The sequence below is a fragment of the Talpa europaea genome (assembly GCF_964194135.1).
Source record: "Talpa europaea genome assembly, chromosome: 4".
NCBI lineage: Eukaryota > Metazoa > Chordata > Mammalia > Eulipotyphla > Talpidae > Talpa > Talpa europaea.
This window is the reverse complement of record NC_140070.1, coordinates 140,457,606-140,476,211: the sequence shown is the minus strand read 5'-3', so window position 1 is coordinate 140,476,211 and position 18,606 is coordinate 140,457,606. Positions and strand designations below refer to the sequence as shown.

Genomic DNA, 18,606 nt, shown 5'->3' with positions numbered 1-18,606 from the left:
ACATTGGGTAAAGAAATACTATCTAGTGAAGAAGTATGTGTTCACTTTGTAATCGAAAAAATAAACCACCACATTTATTCCAGAGAAGTTTATATTTGGGCCTTAAGCTTTTGAAAATAAAGTTTAGAGACATAGCATATGAATACCACTGTAATACACATGAAATTTTCTATTAGACCCTAAAAATTAACATAAACTTAAACTTTCTCATAGTCAACAAAATAGTGGCTGGGTGCCAATTTTATTAGATAAGTTGGTTACAGCATTTTAATTTTACGTCTATCTAGGTGTAGCTGAAATTCAAAATGCACATCAAAGTAGAACTATATCACAACTCAATGCCATACTAAATGTACTTGGCCTCTGCAGTAGAATTCTAGTCAGACTTGATTTTAACTCCCTTCTCATGGCCCAAGTGGCTTTCACGGGAACGCAGGACTTAGTGCTGATCATCACACAACATACCACTTTTTTTTAATAACCTCTACAAAATTTTAAGGGGAGATGGTGGCATAAGCCCTGTGGAACAGATCTTGCTTTATTTCCTCAATAACACTGGCCCAGTATCTGTCCAGCAGAACCCATTGTGAACTAGTACTAGTACAAGGTGCACAGCCCTTCACTGATTACAGGCAAGTGTTACAGCAGCCTAGCCATAAGGAAGGGGAGTTACATCATAGTACAAAATACAGTATAAAAGCGTTATTTAACATTCCACACTGAAGATTACGGATGCCTTCAAACAATCGTTTGGATGTTAGCCACTTAAACAAATACATCACTAAGGTAAACAATATAAACATACCAAAACCCTGTATGGTTAAATACAATTTCCATGGTACAAAAATCAAAGCCTGGAGATGTTTGTACAGATTGCTTTTTTACACAATGTCTTAAATTGCCAAATATTTACAACATTAAAGAGGAAATACATTTTGATGCAGAGTAAAATTATCTGAAATGATTAATATAAAACCTCAATCTATCTACGTGAGGCACTCCTGAAGCAAGTGGCATTAGCCATGAGGTCCTTTGGTACAAGGCCCATTGCTTGAAGAACCACAGTAGCTGCTGTGGCTTTAGCATGCTTCTTATTAGGGCTGGCAAAGCTGGGCTGGTAAGCGCTTCCATTTATCAATACCTATTCAAGAAAAACATACAATTGGGCTGGTAAGGGCTTCCATTTCTCAATACCTATTCAAGAAAAACATACAATAAGAACAGCATCAAACTTTAATATCTATTAGCTTTGTATTTTTTCACTAAAAGCTAGAAAAATAACTTATAAACCCGTACTATAAATTAATCTCAACCCAGGAGCAACTCAATTGGGAAAAGGGACTACAAAAAATCTGATTAAAAGTATGAATTTATTCCCCATTCCACTAGAAGATAACATTGCTCATCAGACTTTTGCCCACATCTTTCTCCAAAATTGTTTAAAAATAAGATACTAACAAGTCACATTAAAGCACACTACAGTGCCTTTTGGTAAACCCCACCACTCTATCCATACATAATAGCCAGCCCCCAGCCCACAATATATACTGTCATCATATAGATGCTTATTCTTCACCCTCTAACATTAAGTCATCAAATTAATATATATAATTAAATGCAGAAATTCATATTTACCCTAAAGAGAAAATGTTTGCGATGATCAGGGCCACTATCATGGACCAAGAGAAATTCAGGTGGTTGCCACCTTCTCTTATTACAGATTTCCATCAAAGCAGACACGGGATGCTTGCCTGCAGAAACAAAATAACCAGTTATAAATTATTTCTACCATCTTTGGCAACAAACTATTAATTCAAAGTGGAAGTGGGACTAGAAGAAATTTGAAAGTACTCTCACCTGACAGATCTTTCATTGCCGCAGAGAAGTTACCAGACCTCTTTTGTGCTCTTTCCCCTACTGCAACAAGACCTTAAAGAAAAAAGGACAATGTTCACTGGGTAAATTTCAAAATATTTTAAATTATAACGCAGCACAACAAAGATACCATGCTTAGGAACCTGAACTTCAATCCATGCCTTAAATAAAATCTCAGCAGCTTGATTTCTGTATCACTATTATGCTGTGTATTTTACAGATACACACTTTCTATTCAAATACCCTGAAGCTCCTAAATATTTGATTTATATGTAAGAATTTAACGCAAGTGATTCCTAAAAATATTCCATCTCTTAAAAATGTTATATTCCCAAAAACATGAAGGTTTTTGGCCACCAAAAAAGAAAAAAGGAGATAGACTATCGCTTAAGGATTAAGGGGTTGGCTTTTCTCCCCAGCAAACAAAACCTTTTGTCAAATGTAAGATTTCAAAAGACAAACATAACATCTCTGCAATACCTCCTTTTGCAAAGGGGTTTAGTAGTATTTTCCTCCAACTTCCCTTTATCCTAAGGGGAATTCTTCAACCAATCCCTTCTTAATTCCTTTAGTATGCTTACCAAACCATGTTTTCCAATTCCAAAGTGTATGTCCCATGGAATTTAAAGCATCCCACAATGCTTTTCTTCTACTATTAACCATGTTTTATGAATAAAGAATCTACTCAACTTGTATAAGAAATATAACTGTGACATAATCACAGCACAAATAATTAGGATTGAATTAATGCTCCATCATAGGATGACTCTCGTGTTATTTCCAGCCTACTTTTGCATATCATTATTGGAATAAATTCTTCCCAATCTGAATAACAGCATTCTATATGAATGACAATATAGAAATTCTGATGCAAAACATTAAAAAAATACTTATTTGGTAGCTCACTGGCTTCCCAATTCACTAAGATAAGAAAATTTAATTGCATTAACTTCAATTTAACTTTATATTTGATTAAAGAAAAAGATTCCAGTTTTACAAGTGGTTACTCAGGCTTAAGCTATTGAAATCAGTGTGCCAAGAACACCAAGTGATTCTACTTAGATTCCAAGGGAAGAGATTACTTAAAAGCTACCAGTTGGCTATTACATGTGGGCAGTAAATATATATATAAACTATAGCAACTAAATGGAAGTTACATAGACTGAGCTTAAAAAAGAGGAACATGCAAAATGGGTATATAAAGATAAAACACTCTAACAGGAAATAAGGAAAATATTTGGGATAAATTATCTGAGGAAGAAAAAATAAATCCAGCAATAAAACCAAACATGTTCCTTGTCAAGAGAAAAAAAAAAAACTAGTTCCATTTTATCAATATGGAAACTTAGAATTTTAATATGTGCACATTTCCACATTTAACAACAAGACCCAAGTTTCCTTTCAAAGGCTCAAAATAACTGTCCATGTAAACTGCTGAAAATGGGTTCAATTCATTTCACTAACAGCTACAGGTATACCAGAGGAAGTACCTTCACTTCAGGATCACTGACATCAAAAGACTTTAGTACAGTAATGAAACCCTAAATGTTGAAGGAGGCTCGATAAACATTCAAAAAAAAAAAAAAAAACCTCTTACCTTTTCGGTCTGTCTTAAAATCAACTAGGATAGGTTCCTTATTTCCTTCTTTGTTTTTTCCTAATCCTTCTCCTTCTCTCCAACCCATTTTTCTCATCAAAACGGCTCCCATTCCTCCAGTTACTGGGGCTGCTCTTAAAAACTGATCCTATCCAAAGAAAGAAAGGTAAAATGTCCCCATTTTACAATTAGAATTTGACCACAAACTCAAGTGTTAACTTTGAAAAAAAAAAAAACACAACTTAATTTACTTCTAAATCTGTTATAATTATTAGAATTAAATTTAAATGCTTCTATACATATATACATATTACACTGTGTGTATTCTGGTTATTTTCACATTAACAAAATGTAGTATTTTGAAAGTCGAATAAGGCAGTTTTAAAACAGTGGCCCTCATGCCCCCCTCCAAAAATAAAAAAATTAGAACACTCCTGTTTTCGTCCACTATTTAGGTTCACTGGTATCTCTTCTTAGCTTGCAAAATAAAAAGAAGGCAATGTTAAAACAGTCAATAATATTGTCCCAGGTGTACCTAGTTAATGAATAAAGCCCAGAAATCATTTAGAAATAGTTTGAACACTGAAGCAGCATAATGTTATCACCCAGTTTTCTTCCCCATTCTGCCATAAAGCAAGTATACTTTACTAAGAAAATCCCTATGAAGCAAAAAAGATAACTCTTTAAAGTTACACAGCCATTAATGGAAGACAATCACACAAAATACCCTATAATTATACCAAACTGAACTTGAATTCTTTTAAAACCTAGCTTGATGTTAAAAGACTTTTAAAAAACTCCTTAAATGTTTACATACCTAGGCCTCGGTAGCAGCAGTGTTGTGAATAGTAGGGCTGGCACTGACCGGGGCAAGAAGACAGCTACAAGGATTTGGCCCTGAAACAAGTTTCCATACAGAGGGGTGAAAGTTCACAGGTTATTCTGTGAACAGTCATCTCTCTTGTATCCAACCCACTGAACCATAATTTCCATCAAAGCAGCAAACCACTTAATGTCATAAGAGGCACAGCTATATAGATGAGCACAAGTCAACAGTCACTTAATTTTACGCTGTAAGATATGGGATACCACTTTTTACAAGGGCATCCATAGATACAACTATTGAATTCTGTTGATCATTATGGCTTTTTTTTTTTTTAATTTGTAAATCTCCAAATCATGCTTTATTTCCCCCTGTTGTTAAATTTCAGATTTACATTCTTTGGCAAACTTCATTAACTTATCAATAGGAAGAGAAAGTAAAAAATTTTGGTAGCTTCTGAGTAGTATGCATTAATTTCCTGTATTGATAAGTTAATGCTTAATTTTTTAAATCTTGTTCTTACATAGCAGTAAAAATGTATCTTATTTCCCAGTATTTTAATTATATGCTGGGGAGAAAACAAGCCAATGATGCGTGGCTAGACATTAAGTTCAACAAGGTGCTCTGATGGAAGGAGGCAGCTGTGGAGGTAAAAACATACCCCTGGTTCAGTTCCTTTTTTGGTGCAGGCCATGCAGTGTAGATGTATAAAGAGAAAAGTTAGCTGATGCTGGGATATCAACTGCCTTGATGCTACACACCTAGAATGACTTTTACTTACTTCCAGGTTCCTCCGCCCCTCTTTTCCAGGCAACACTCCTAAAAAAAAGGGCAACTGTGCAGAGTACAATACAAATCCTCAAGTAACCCAGGTGTCCAACTTTTGTTTTCATTTTCTAGCATCTTCTGTCTCTTTACCCCAGAGTGTATACAGTTCACCAAAAAAGCTAACGAGACTACAATAGTGAACAATATTTATCAGGTCATGTCCAAATCATTTCATTCTAGAAAATAAAGGTCCTTTTAAATCAATTAACTATTTAAAAATGTTTTCCTAACAAGTAATATTGGTAAGACACTTATTCTCTCTCATTTAAGAATATACTACACAACAAACTAAAGTGAACACAGAGAAAGCTGGCATTCAATGTGGTTTTTAATATATATGTTGGACTATGTACTAATTTATCATTTGAAAGTTTTCTAAACACAGGAAGATTTGTGATACTTAACAGTGAAAATCAATGCTCAGTTTTCAGTTACCTAATGACTTTTCCTCATGTGGTGGCTCATTTTTAGAAATAATATCTTCCTTCCTTAATTGATACTAATATTCTTTTGTAATTATTTTCAGATTTGATCTGGCGAACACATCTTTCTCATATAATATCAAAAATTATTTACGTTTAAAATGTGAATTACTCTATAATCTGTGGACTGCCTACAAGGCTAATAATTTTTTTTAAATGTTTATAGGGACACAATTGTATCACTAAGAGATTTGTTTTTAAAAAAAGGGGGGAGTTTACGGACCAACACTATAGAAATGAAGTCCAAAATTGTGTAATGAAACCCCCTTCAGAAATTTCCACCTAATAATTTACATGACTAATTAATTATACGCCAAAACACCCACAAAGCTTCACGTCTAACTCCCTGATAGAGTATTCCCTCAACTTCTAAACAGTATTAAATTGTATTAAAGTATTAATTTCTTCCAAAGGATGCAAGCCATTTTTCAAATAGTACATGAATTCATTTTCATAATCTAAATACTGTAATATAAAATTAGTATAAAATTATTGCAAACCTTAAAAGTATTTTCCTAGATTGCCATCTACTTATATTCAACAACGCCCCCTAGCAAATTACATAAATTGTGTATTTTTAATGAATCTGGCCATATACTTATCTATACATAATTAGTGCAACTATTTCCAAAATCCAAATGGCAAGCAAAGTGAGAATATAGTTTTAATATTAATTTGTTAATAAGAGGATTACCAGAAGTAATGCTATCAAACTGAAATAAATGTTATGAGATTAAAAGGCCCAAAGCAACTAATGTATCTCATTTTTCACAAATTCTATTCAATCACTGGCACTCATGGCATTTCTCTACAAGTAACCATCACATAGTTGATTGCCACCCTGTGAGGCAGTAATAAGAACGTGTCTCCAAAAGACACTCAAAGACTAAAATTCCAAGTAATTACTTGCCCATCACAAAAGGAGTCAGGAGTACAGCAGGATAAAGAAACCTTCCCAAATCCATTAGACCACGCAGCCTCCCAGTTTCAGCACTGCTATGCTGCCAGCACTCCTGAAACAAATCTCCCACCACCCATCCAACCAAACCACATTCCTTCACCAGAATGTATTTCTTCAGAAAGCCCTTCTTAACCACCTAAGACTCCCCCAACAATGAGGCAGCCGTAGGTGGATTTCACAGGTATCACTGCAGGAATCTGAAAGCAGGTGCACCTACATCTTCACAGCACAAGATGTCCGTCCTCTCCCTTGAATTCAGGTCTTATAATAACCTGGTTTTCCATGAAGTCAGTGGTTCTCAAATTGAGCCTGTGGATCACCAGAGGCCACCAGGCCTGAATGATGGTCCACAGATAGTATTCTCCATTCCCAACCCACCCATTTCACCACCCTTCACCACCCCCAATCAGTGCTCCAGTAATCCCCCGCCCCACTCCAACCCTTGCAGTCCGTACCACGGGAAGATCACCACATGCGGGGATAATACTGGGGTCTCCCAACAACTTGCTGTAAGCACAGCTGACAACCACAGGGACTCTGGGGCTGGAGATGACAAGAGGGATCGGGAACGGGGCCTAGGAACTTACAGGAGGGCACAGGCATTAAGGAAGGGAAAAGGGCAGAGGAATGGAAAATTAGGATGGTAAAGGGGTCTTGGGGGTAGTGAGCCACCAAAAATAAACCTGTAATAAAGCATCCCATGAGAAAAAATTTGAGAACCACTGCTTTGAAATCATTAGATTAGTAGGTCAACTGGAGTTGTGGCCATGTTCTGAACAGCACCTGAGATATACACTGTTAACATCCAAAGCACAGTTTAAAAAAGACCACCCCCCACAAAAACCAGCAATAGTAATAACAAAAATAACCCAGGATATAAACTGACTGGCTCTTGAGCCATATTTCTACATTTGCCATTGTCCCATGAATCAGGTCCATCTTCAGTGTCCATCCTGGAGTACATACACACAGCAAATTTACTCAAAACTGGTTAGACGTTCTTAGTGCATTTTTAATAAACATTTTCTAAAAAAATTTCACTAAGACAATTTTGTATTTGCATATGTGTACCTTTTTAATCCAGGCTTGGGCACCAGTATTGGCCAACTGTTCTTGTGTCAGAACTTGTACTCCTGTACTTCCTGTGAACTGGCCAGGAATAGAGTTCAACTGAGCCCAGGCATCAATCTGAAGGAAAAAGAAAGTTCAGGAGTAGCTCCCACTAACTAAAATTACTTATCTAGTTAAAACACCATTGGTATTAACAACTTAATTCACTAAATGTAATCGGTTTACCTAGTTCTGAAAAGTCTGAATAGACTTAAATATTCAACTTTTAAAATACTGAATTTATACATATTTTAAGTTTTCCTGAACATTCTGAACAAAAGTTTAACGACATTCAGCAGATCCAATTAATAAAACAAAATCTTAAATATATCCCTAACAACTAAAAAGCATAATGATAATAATATTCATTCTTGAAAGTATCACATGATCCATAAAAACTACAGAACAGAGTGCATAAAGCAAAGGATGCCCACCAACTCATAAAGTAGGGAGAAGACTCAAAGCCTTGAAAAGTATCTCACATAAATGCATCCTAATAAATGTCATGACTGTCTGACATTAGTTTTTAATTACTTCCTTCCTCTGAGGTATTATAAATCCAGAATAAATTCAAAATATATGCCTAAAGAGTAACAAAAACAGCAAATTGTTCAAACATATAAAACAGCTTTCCTTCAAAAGTACACTACCATCAATCACCATCATTTACTGTGACAGTTAAGTATCAGTTGTTAAAGTGTATTTTCTCATTCAAAGTGCTGAAAACATGGTATTATCAAACAATGTATTCTCCTATCTGTCTGAACATGTACTATTTGTTCCTTATAGCTCCACCAACAGAAAGAAAGGAGAAAAGGAGATGCCCATTGTTAACAATGTAGACTCTGGACTCAGACTGCCTGGGATTAAAGCCCAGCACCCCAACTTAAGTTTTGTGACTTCATCCCTCCGTTTCCTTGGTTGGAAAGTAGGAACTAATAAGAGTACCTGTACTTCAATAGGGTTAAGTGGGAGCACTTAGGATATTTTTATACATCAAATTACAAACTCTTACAGGAGCAGGAAATTTTCTTATTCTTTCAAGAAACAGTTCCTGCCACCCAAGACATCAACATTTAAAGAATGATCAAGACCCAAATCAGTTTTATTTAAAATAAGCGTAGCTAAATTATTTCCTTAGTTTTCAAGGACCTAAATTTCAACAATTTGTCATAGACTTTATGTCACAACCATCCAGTTAGTGAAAATTTCAAGTAGACATTCAAATTGCTACATACCCGTTCCTGAGCTCGATTTAACATGCTCATGGCTTCAAGATCAAATGCATTCTCACTGAGTCTTTTCTGAGCAAGTGCCCGCTCACTCATTGCTGTAGAGATGTCCACAGGCTAAGAAAGAAAACATAGATAATTTTCTCAAATTACAATAGAAACCCTAAATCCCAAAATGTACTCTCTCTTCCATTGCCACATCAAAAAAAAAAAAAGTAAAGGTCACATATTAATAATCTTGTGGAGAGAAGACTCAAAAAGGTTAACCTTGAAAAGTAGATAAGGTTTAAGGTAAACTAAAAGTTATTAAAAGGCAATAGTTAAATTCAAACCACAACCTCATTCTATTTTCTACTATAAAATTACGATTATACGAAGTTCTACTGAGAAGTATCCGTAGCCTACCACTAATGAAATCATTGATAGTAAACTGGTTAAGTTTTTCAATTTTTTTGACTATTAATTTTTCATACTTATTGGCAGTTTTCATTTTTTCCTGATTAACATAAACTTCCAAAACAATACGGTTCTTGTTTAAGCGAGCAGAAAACCATTACCATTAATTATCTCTGCTTTACTCATCTGCACATCTTTACTTCTGGTGGTTGTTCACTGATTTAGTTTGATGTTATAAACTCAAATCTCTTCAATTAATATGCTCACTATATAAATGCATCTTCAGTTTATACACATTTTAATTTAAGGCAATCTTTAACCTTAACTCCCAAATTGTCAGATTTGTGAAGGCTCAACTACAGAAGGAAAACTGATCAAGTAAGTATTTGATACTTTTATTTTTAACATTAAGAGCTCTGGCTGATTTTTATCAGTTCACAAACTCTTGATATTTTTCTTCTAATGACTTAAGCCTAAGATTTTCTAGTTATTTCACCCAAGAAAATTCATTTTTGGCTTTCCCTTTGTTCATATACCTAGAATGATTAGTAGGTACTGCATGGATATATAAGTCCAGAAGTTAACAGCTGAGAATTTTTCTTAAAAGACTATGCAATTTAACTATGTACAACATATGAAATAACTTCTTTTAAAACAGAGAAAGGTATATGGCTGAGAGAATAATTAAGTCTTTTATGTAAAGATTACTAATCTTCCTTTACATACCTTAACTGCATCATTGTTAACTTGCTGAATCACCTAATACCCCTTTAGCTAAACACTTTCATATAAATATGTTTTTATATACCGCCTTTTGAAAATGAAGAGAAAATAAACTCAATTCATTCTGTAATTTTATTAGAATGTTTATAGATCTTGTGAAATGAAAGATCTTCATTTCTTATGCAACTTAGTAAATTGTGCATGCTCATTAGAACATTTTTGGGGTATAGCTAAGTCAGACTCAAAACACTAAAAAAGTACTATATTCAATTTTGACTGAAAATTCTGCTTGAATGCTAGAAATTTAAATGGGGCCACAGATTTAAGGCTGAAATTTCCATTCCTTTAGCCTACCACAGATGTTTCCTGAAACTGTCAGAATTATAGATGTAGTTTTTGAAGGCCTATGAACCTCAAGTACTGTCACATTAACCTTGCCAGAATTACTCTACGTTTCATAGCAATCTATAAATTTTAGGATATCTAGGTTCAATGAATTTATTCTAAAAATTCTAAACTCATAGGAGATATTTTGAGCCATAAAAATGTACTTAAGATGGCTCTGAAAACACCAACTTTTCTAGAATAAAATTGTCCCAATTGAAAAGCAAATGAATATACACACATCTGTGAGTTCATTCTTCTGAAGACATTTTGTATTTTCATACTTTTCTCTTTAAGCCTTCAATGAGTAAGCAGACAACCTAAATGCCTCATCCTATATCCCCACTATGAAACTTCATTCCAATTTTGTTAATTTTACCTTAAATTCACATCTCACTCTGAAAAGAATTTTAATATAGTTGGCAACCTTGATATAAACTTACTTTTTAGCTAAAACTACTAATTTTTTTCCTGAGGTAATACAACTTCATGTATTCCTCAGCAGACTTACCAAGTGAGCTGCAAGTTCATGTCAGAACTGTATTACCAAATAGGAAAAAGACTTAATTTTGTATTAATTTCTTAAACCTGAATATACTCAAAATAGAATCAGGATTACCTTAACCTCTTAAGGATCCTCAGAGGTTTGCATCAAAAAGCATATTGCTAGCCTTTCAAGGAAACTCAGGATGTGCAATAATGCATGAGAAGTCAACTATAATCCCCAAAGCAATTAAGGACTGAACCAAATGTTATATTATTAAAATATCACAGCTACCCTTCAGAGGTAACACAACACTGTTTAATACAGTTTTCTTTAGTGACAGCTAATGAATGCTTGAAAAATGCCTAGTGCAATTAAGACGCGATTTTTCAGTGGTTACTAACTACTATATTGGACTACAGGGTGTACGTGTATTTAGTGTGTATTACACTATACAATACAGTGGAGCGTTTGTCTTTTAAATATTGCTCAGAAACAGGAATGTGTGAAAGGTATCAATGACACTAAAAAGCCCTTCTAAAAAAAATGGGAAAATGAGAATCTTAAATCCCATAAAATATTGTTACTGAGTTGTGATCAACATGCCAATTATATACACTAATATACTATAGACTGTTTATCTAATGTATAAAGTTTAATTATGATTGCTAATAATATTCTAAGTACTATAGTGGGGGGGAATTTAATTTCCCTTTCCCTGAGAACTGTTCTAAAAGGTGACATCTATACAAAAGTGTCTTAATAAAAGTCTATCCGAGTTATTTTAAATTTCTACTTCAGCAATAGACTACTACTTCCTTTATAACCAAAAAAGATGTCAGGGATAATAAAATGCATAAATCAACTGACAACACATAACATACAAATCATGACCTAAGTTATAATAATGTAGCATCTGTATTCTGGGTGTATTTCTCACTCAAAAAAATCCTAAATTAATTTGCTTCACCCTTTTAATGACGCCAACTGTTAACACATATAGAACAAGTAGTTAAGTACTTCTTTGAAAACTAATAAAATGATTTTTAAATGAGCTTAAGAAAATTGTTAGATGGGGGTTATTCAAGATAAGAAAAGCTCCTATAACATAAAAATTATTCTTTTCTACTTAAGAAATTGCAGACACCCTAAATTAGAAAATATAAAATTTTTAGTCATAAGAAGTTTGACCTGTACATAAAACATTTAAAAATATTTAGCAAAATCATATAAAAGTAACAAACTACAAAAACAAAAGCCACACTAAATACAGAATGTTTTCTTTTAAAGTGATTATTCTTTTTATGATACATAAAGTTATCTAGAGCAACTATTAATACATACTTAGTCTAAATAAAATGTAACAGTGAAATAAAAGTATAAAGTAGAAAAAAGTAATCTATTAAAATTGTCAGTGAAATCTGGTGTTTATCACCTGGGAGAATCTAAGAATGACTATCAGTGCTCTAGGTACAGATTCTAGCACTGCCAAACACTGTATGTTTAATTTCCAATTAAAAAGTTTATCTTTCCCTGAGGACTTAGCTTTCCTAAACTTTATAAATTCAGAGAATTTTATAAGAGAATTGTATTTCCATGGACATGTGGACATATTTTCAATAATATAAACCAAGCACACTGCTGGAGACAAAAATCATCTTAACATGTAGGCAAATCACCTTGCACAAGACCTTAAAAGAAGTCTTTCTGAAAATCTAAAACATTTATGATTGAGAGTAAACCCATGGAAATTTTATGCCAAAGATTACATTTAAATCTTCCACCCAATGTGCCTTTGCTAATGACTTTATTACCAAGAATGAATGACCCCAGGACAATTTTTTAAACTTTAGTTTTCCAGCATTGTTGATTTGTTTATAAATCACATTCACAGAAACATGGTCAAAATTCTGCAGTCATTGCTTTCTTACTGAGGATGCTGCTGCCTGGTTGCTGAGTAGGAAGACGATGCTATGACAGTAAGGCACGGTCTGGTGAGTTGGTGCTCCGTGAGATATGGATTTATGCTGATCCAGCCACGTCTATCCCCTCATACTTATGTCAGTTAGCACGCATGTGCGAGAGAACTGTTGGTGTTAAGGATTATACCAAAGCTGATTTGGTCCTCAGAGATACCAAATCTGTGATCTTTGTGTATTTCATAAAATAATCATAAATTCCATTTTTTTAAAAAAAAGATTGATAGGTCAAAAAATACTTTCCCTTTATTCTAGAAAACCTTTATTTCACAACCCCTTATAGGGAATTGAAAGGGTCAATACACCCGTAATTTCACCAATAGTGATCCACAGTAAACACTGGTATATAGAGAACATTCAGTAAGTACTCAACTGCCACAGTATATATTGTGAACATTTCCTCTAGGTGTTTTAATATTATTGCTAGATAAAAAAGTACAGAGATGTGAAAGCAAAACATAATCCTGTCCATTTTCCTAAAATCTTGGACTGTTTTGTTTAGCATTAAAATTAACCTATATATCTTTTGAATCTACTCTAAGAAACTAGAGTTTGGACATCAAATAGTTGTACGCTCCAACAGGAGATACCTACTTCACTTGGTCTTCTGAATATGATTTTTTTTCTCCTGCTGTAATAAAAAGACTTTTTTTTTTTTTGTAAAATTTGAGTACTGACCTCCCCCCATGGAATTTCTTTGGAATAATTCCAACTTTTAATTAAAATCTGACATTCATCTTTTATGCAGACAAGGCTAAAAGACCAGTGTTAGGAATTAAAATGGCTGAATTTCAAATACATAAATTCCATCAAAAAGCATAACCAGGATTCACTAAGCACTTTCCTCATTTTCAACTTTAAATAGTTATGGCCACTTATCTTCTCGGGAAAATTCCTTTGAACTCTGCAATAGGGCTCCATTCCACTGGAAAATTTTTCTTATATATAGACTCTCCCTTTGTCTTGTTCCAGCCCTTTGTTAAACATCTACACTGAAATTACTAAAAGTACATGTATCAAAACTTCTTAGTTTTGTTCTATTCTCACCATGGTTTATAGTCAGCTACCTCAATATTTAAGTCAGTGGCAAATGTCAATTTAAGCTTTATCTCTTGAAATGTGCAGATAGCCTAATTTTGGGAACAGCAACTGAGCTATTCATTTCACTGAAATACTGCCCAAACCAGCTCTCCCCCCACCACTGGTGATGGTATAATTTGCTTCAATTGTTGAACCCCCTGTAATTACAGAACACTACCATGTCTGTAAGTTGCACTGGCTAGTTACCATGTCCAGCTTCATTATACAGAACTTGCTCCCTTTTATGCCGCGCGGGTCATCAAAAAAAAAAATAAAAGTGAAAATGTTGCCCATGAATAGCTCAGGGGGATGAGGGGAAGCTATCAACAGGTTTCTGATTTGGGTTCTGTTCACTTTCTGATTTTATAATAGGATTTGTAATATTGAAGGTGTTTAGTGGAAGATGATTTGGCCAATGAACCTGAAGGTGAAGAGTACAGGTCTCTCTGACCTACGCATCCCAGAACTACAAGAGAAGTGGGAAAGCAGCCCCACACTGCTAGGGCATCAATTATCTAGTCCAGTCCTTGGACAAGTATCTGGGATTTGGAAACCAAGGGCAAGAGGTGATCACTAGTCTACGATTCAATAAAACTCCCACCCCCCCTAGTAAGTCTCCACCCTCCCAGATCCCCCAAGCGTGATTTTGCACAACAAGTTAAATAAAAGTAAACTGTTTATTAAAAGATACAGCAAAGGTACAGATACAGAGATACATACAAAGATACAGATATATATATATATATTTACATATATATACAGTCTTGCTGTTTTCATGTGCACTATATTTAGCAGCACATTACTTAATCAGGCGGCATTTTAATGGGGTTGTTTTGACACTTGGTGTTATTACTGCGTCATTTTGACAAGATACAACTAAAGCCTCTTGGAAATTTCAGGGTGTGAATTCCACTTCTCCAACTTTTAACAGTAGCAAAAGGGGAAGGAGAAGGGAACTGGAGTACCAAGGCTGAACATTAGGTTAAACACAAGAATTCAAAAGGGCCAAGGTAGCAGGAGGGAAAATTATTAAAATTGAAGGCTATCTGACAAACAACCCAGTATATAATAATATTAATAATAATAAAACAACATTATTTAAGGGCAATGGGCTATATATCCAAGATGATCACAACAGCCTACAATGACCTTTTCCAATCCAGTTCTTGTGTTGAACCTGAGGATCTGCCTCTCTCCACTCAATCCCTCCACCCGGTAATTTTGCTACCACCAAAATCTAGAGCTATAGAGCCTTGAAGCAAAACGTGATGCTAAATAGTTGTACCTTGGGCTACCTTCCCACAAGTGCAAGGAGGGCCCAATGTCGGGTAGGGATGTGATAACACTGTTCTCTGCAATTCGATGCTTTTCACTTTGTGGCTTGGTTCCACAAAGTGAATTGCATCGAGTTACTGTCAAATGAGAAGCTGCGGGTTGTTTCATCTGTCGTCTAACCCGGCCCTGCCGTTTAACCCGGCCCTAAGAAGAGTGAAACAGAATCCAAATCAGATATAAAATAACAATAAAATGGCAGATTCAGGTATAAAAAAGGAGAAATAAGTAATAGACCTCTTACTTACCTCAGAGGGCAAATTGCTGCTGAAAACATTATCATCATCTTTGTTTTCTTCACCATTTTTCTCCACAGGAACCCACTCTCCATAAACACTATCTGCTTCTTTTTTTCGATGTTGAGATCCAGATGACACAGGAAATTCTTTTGTTAATGTCACCTGGCTTTTTGGTGGAGTGGGCTTTGCTGCAGCAATCTAAAAAATAAAGTGTTTCTTAATTAAAAATCAGTATTTTTAATGTAACCTGAAATACTTCATTACTTCCCACAGTACTTAATCCAAAAATTAAACAACTAAATTCTACTCGAATTTTGTTTAAACAGTTCTGTAAGTTGTGCTGTTTCATCAGTCCATAAACACTGATACTCACATTCAGATTGAAAAAAATGGGTTTGGGTTCACTGAGTTTAAAGGGATGATGATAAAAAGGAGGCTCTTCTTCCTCTTCATCTGAGACATGAGGCTTGTTCACTATTACATCATCATCTTCTTTGCTTTGTGCGATCTGTTTACATTTCTTAAAAAGTAAAAACAAACAAAAGATAAATCTTACACTTATGTAGAACAATTTTTTGAAAGAAAAAAAACCACATTAACACTGATTTTCAAAAATTAAGAGTAATGATAGGTTATAAATAGGTTAACCGAGCTTATTAGCTACTATTTAAACACACTAACTGGTCAGTCAGTCAACAACATTTATTGAGCACCTACTATGTGCAGAGCACTGTACTGGGCACTGTCCAGGAAATACAAAAAAAAAAAAAAGTAGAAGACATGGTCCCTGCTCCCAAGGAGCTTACAATCTAGTTTGAGACGGAATTCATACACGTGAAATTTTTGAAGAACGCTTTTACAGAGCAACACAATTAACAAGTGCAAACTGATATAATACAAACTGAATATATAAGTGCTGAGGGAACAAAAGCTTAAGACAGAACAGAATCAGGCAGAATCTAATAATCAAGGGATAGTCCTTCAAGAGTTCTAAGCCAGATTTTCATGGTAAAGGACAAAGACTGGCAAAGAAAGGGGGAAAAAAAAGCCATCCTAGTCAAGTGGTGGTAAAAAGGTTGAAAAGAAACTTAGTATAAGGGACAAAAAGGGCTAAAGATAAAAGCTAAGAACATACAAGAAAACACTAAGTGTTCACAAATTTTTTTTTTAGATAAGGAGCTTGAATTTGATAAGTGAGCAAGTAAAAGTCTTTAACAGGTCCTTTCATTTTAAGAGAAGTTGCAATTCATATTGTAATAAGTCTAAGTGAAGAAACGGATTAAGAAACTATGTGATACCAAAATGTATGGCAAAATAAAAGATTTCAAACATTTGTAATTGGGTTAGTAACATGTCTCTCCATAAATGTTTTGTAGTTTTAGTCTCTAAAGCAACAGATCTCAAGAATGGAAAATAAGGCATGATGGAGAGGGTGCAACTAATGAGGTCTGACACATAAAGCAAAATCAATTCCTTCTTGAGATGCAAAGGAACAGACTCCATTACCTGGTTTTATAAAAGGCCAGAATAAATCTGGGTAGGACTTGCCTCTATACAAGCAATAGAATTTGCCACATCCATTATCAATTGAAAATATTACAACAGGATAAAAAGCTCATTTAGCCAAAAACACAGAGTATATCAAGCTGTAATCAAGGGGGAAGAGAATATATTGACAATTGCAGGCTGGCATAAGGCTAGCCAATAACAAGTTTCAATATACGAAACATTGTGGTATTTCTGGATCCTAGCAGCAATATTTGAGCATCCACCCCCCCCCAAAAAATAATAATAAAACAAAGCCAAGAAAAGCCTCAATTGAAAAGATCAAATTTTTTTTAAAACAAAAGTGTGTTTAAAATATATGTTACTGCCAAAACCCGAACCGCAGGAAGAACTGATAATGGCCGGCCATTATCACCAATGGCTGGTACCAAACAGCCAAAACCCGAAATGTTGATGCGAAAGAAGTTCCTTTCAGGCAATGGCCAGCTATTCTCATTAATTTCCAAGCTCCGGTGGCAAAAGATCATTTCTGAAGATTGTCTGTGTCTTTGCGTATATGCAGTACACTCGTGGCGATCAGTGAACACGTCGTGAATGGAAACGAAACTGTAGGCGAGCTTCTGCGTGTTGCTCACTCAACACCTCCTCCATTCAAACGAACCGTCCCACTCCTCAGTCAGTTTGGCTTCTAAAACTGGAAAGCAAAAGTAATGGGAAGTAACTTTTAGCTAGCGGAGCTTAGCCATCCCGGATAATGGCCTGCTAAACAGAGCTTCTGCCGCTGCCACATCTGTATTTCGGGTTTTGGCCACTCGGTGCCAGCCATTATCAGTTCAGCCCACAATTCGGGTTTTGGCACGCTCCAGAGTCAACATCACTGGAATAACCATTTAAAAATGAAAACAAATTCTGTCTCGCTTACCTCAGTTAGTTCTTCTATTGTAGCTCCTCCTGACTTTTTAGCAACTTTTTCTTCTATTGAAGGTGGAGGTGCAGGCTTTAGGTTTGGTGGTAAAGGTACACCAGCCTTAGCACACATGGCAGCTGCATTAGCTTTGGCTATTTCAAGTAACTGAGCCTTATCTGTAAGAGGAAAAAAAACAAGACGCAGTTTTCCTAAACGGCCAAACATTTTGTCTTACCAAAAGTTTTATACACTAATAAGATTAAAGTCATCAATTTCCTGGCCAAATCACAAGTGTGATCAAATCACTCTAGGCACAAAATTTTTAAGTAGATACCCACTACTTAAATCAATGTTGAACTTTCCATTCAATTATACAAAATAGCTACCTTAAACAACTATAATAATCACTTTGCCAAAATTTAATACACATATCTGCCCAAGTCCACTTTATTTCTCAAAATTACCAAGTCCTTAAATTACTTTCATTCTAATCTGACATTTTAAATCATTCTAAGATCCACTACTAGTGCCAACTCTTCTAACAAACCTTAAGACAAAACAGAACATTCTACTCCTCTGTGCTTTCTAAACACCTTATCCATACCACAGTACTTGGAACAATTATCACGTTCTGCTCATTTTTTAGCAACTTTACTATTTGGTCAAAA

The 18,606-nt window shown here is 34.9% G+C and overlaps 1 protein-coding gene across 5 annotated transcripts in view; it reads right to left on the bottom strand.

Annotated features, from left to right (window-relative positions):
• Positions 1–982: 982 nt before the first annotated feature.
• SON (SON DNA and RNA binding protein) overlaps positions 983–18,606 on the bottom strand; it is a gene marked incomplete at its 3' end in the record, with an annotated part of 29,036 nt that continues 11,412 nt past the window's right edge. For 2 of the 5 annotated variants that reach the window (XM_084231747.1, XM_084231749.1), the window contains 9 exons: positions 17,954–18,114; positions 15,899–16,045; positions 15,535–15,723; positions 8,915–9,025; positions 7,638–7,754; positions 3,473–3,620; positions 1,858–1,929; positions 1,636–1,751; positions 1,135–1,194 (listed from right to left, as the gene is read on the bottom strand). In XM_084231747.1, the coding sequence (XP_084087873.1) occupies positions 1,135–1,194; positions 1,636–1,751; positions 1,858–1,929; positions 3,473–3,620; positions 7,638–7,754; positions 8,915–9,025; positions 15,535–15,723; positions 15,899–16,045; positions 17,954–18,114 (1,121 nt within the window). Of the gene's footprint in view, positions 1,195–1,635; positions 1,752–1,851; positions 1,930–3,472; positions 3,621–7,637; positions 7,755–8,914; positions 9,026–15,178; positions 15,434–15,534; positions 15,724–15,898; positions 16,046–17,953; positions 18,115–18,606 lie in introns of those variants that run through there. The other 3 variants (XM_084231745.1, XM_084231746.1, XM_084231748.1) reach the window with 3 other exon arrangements.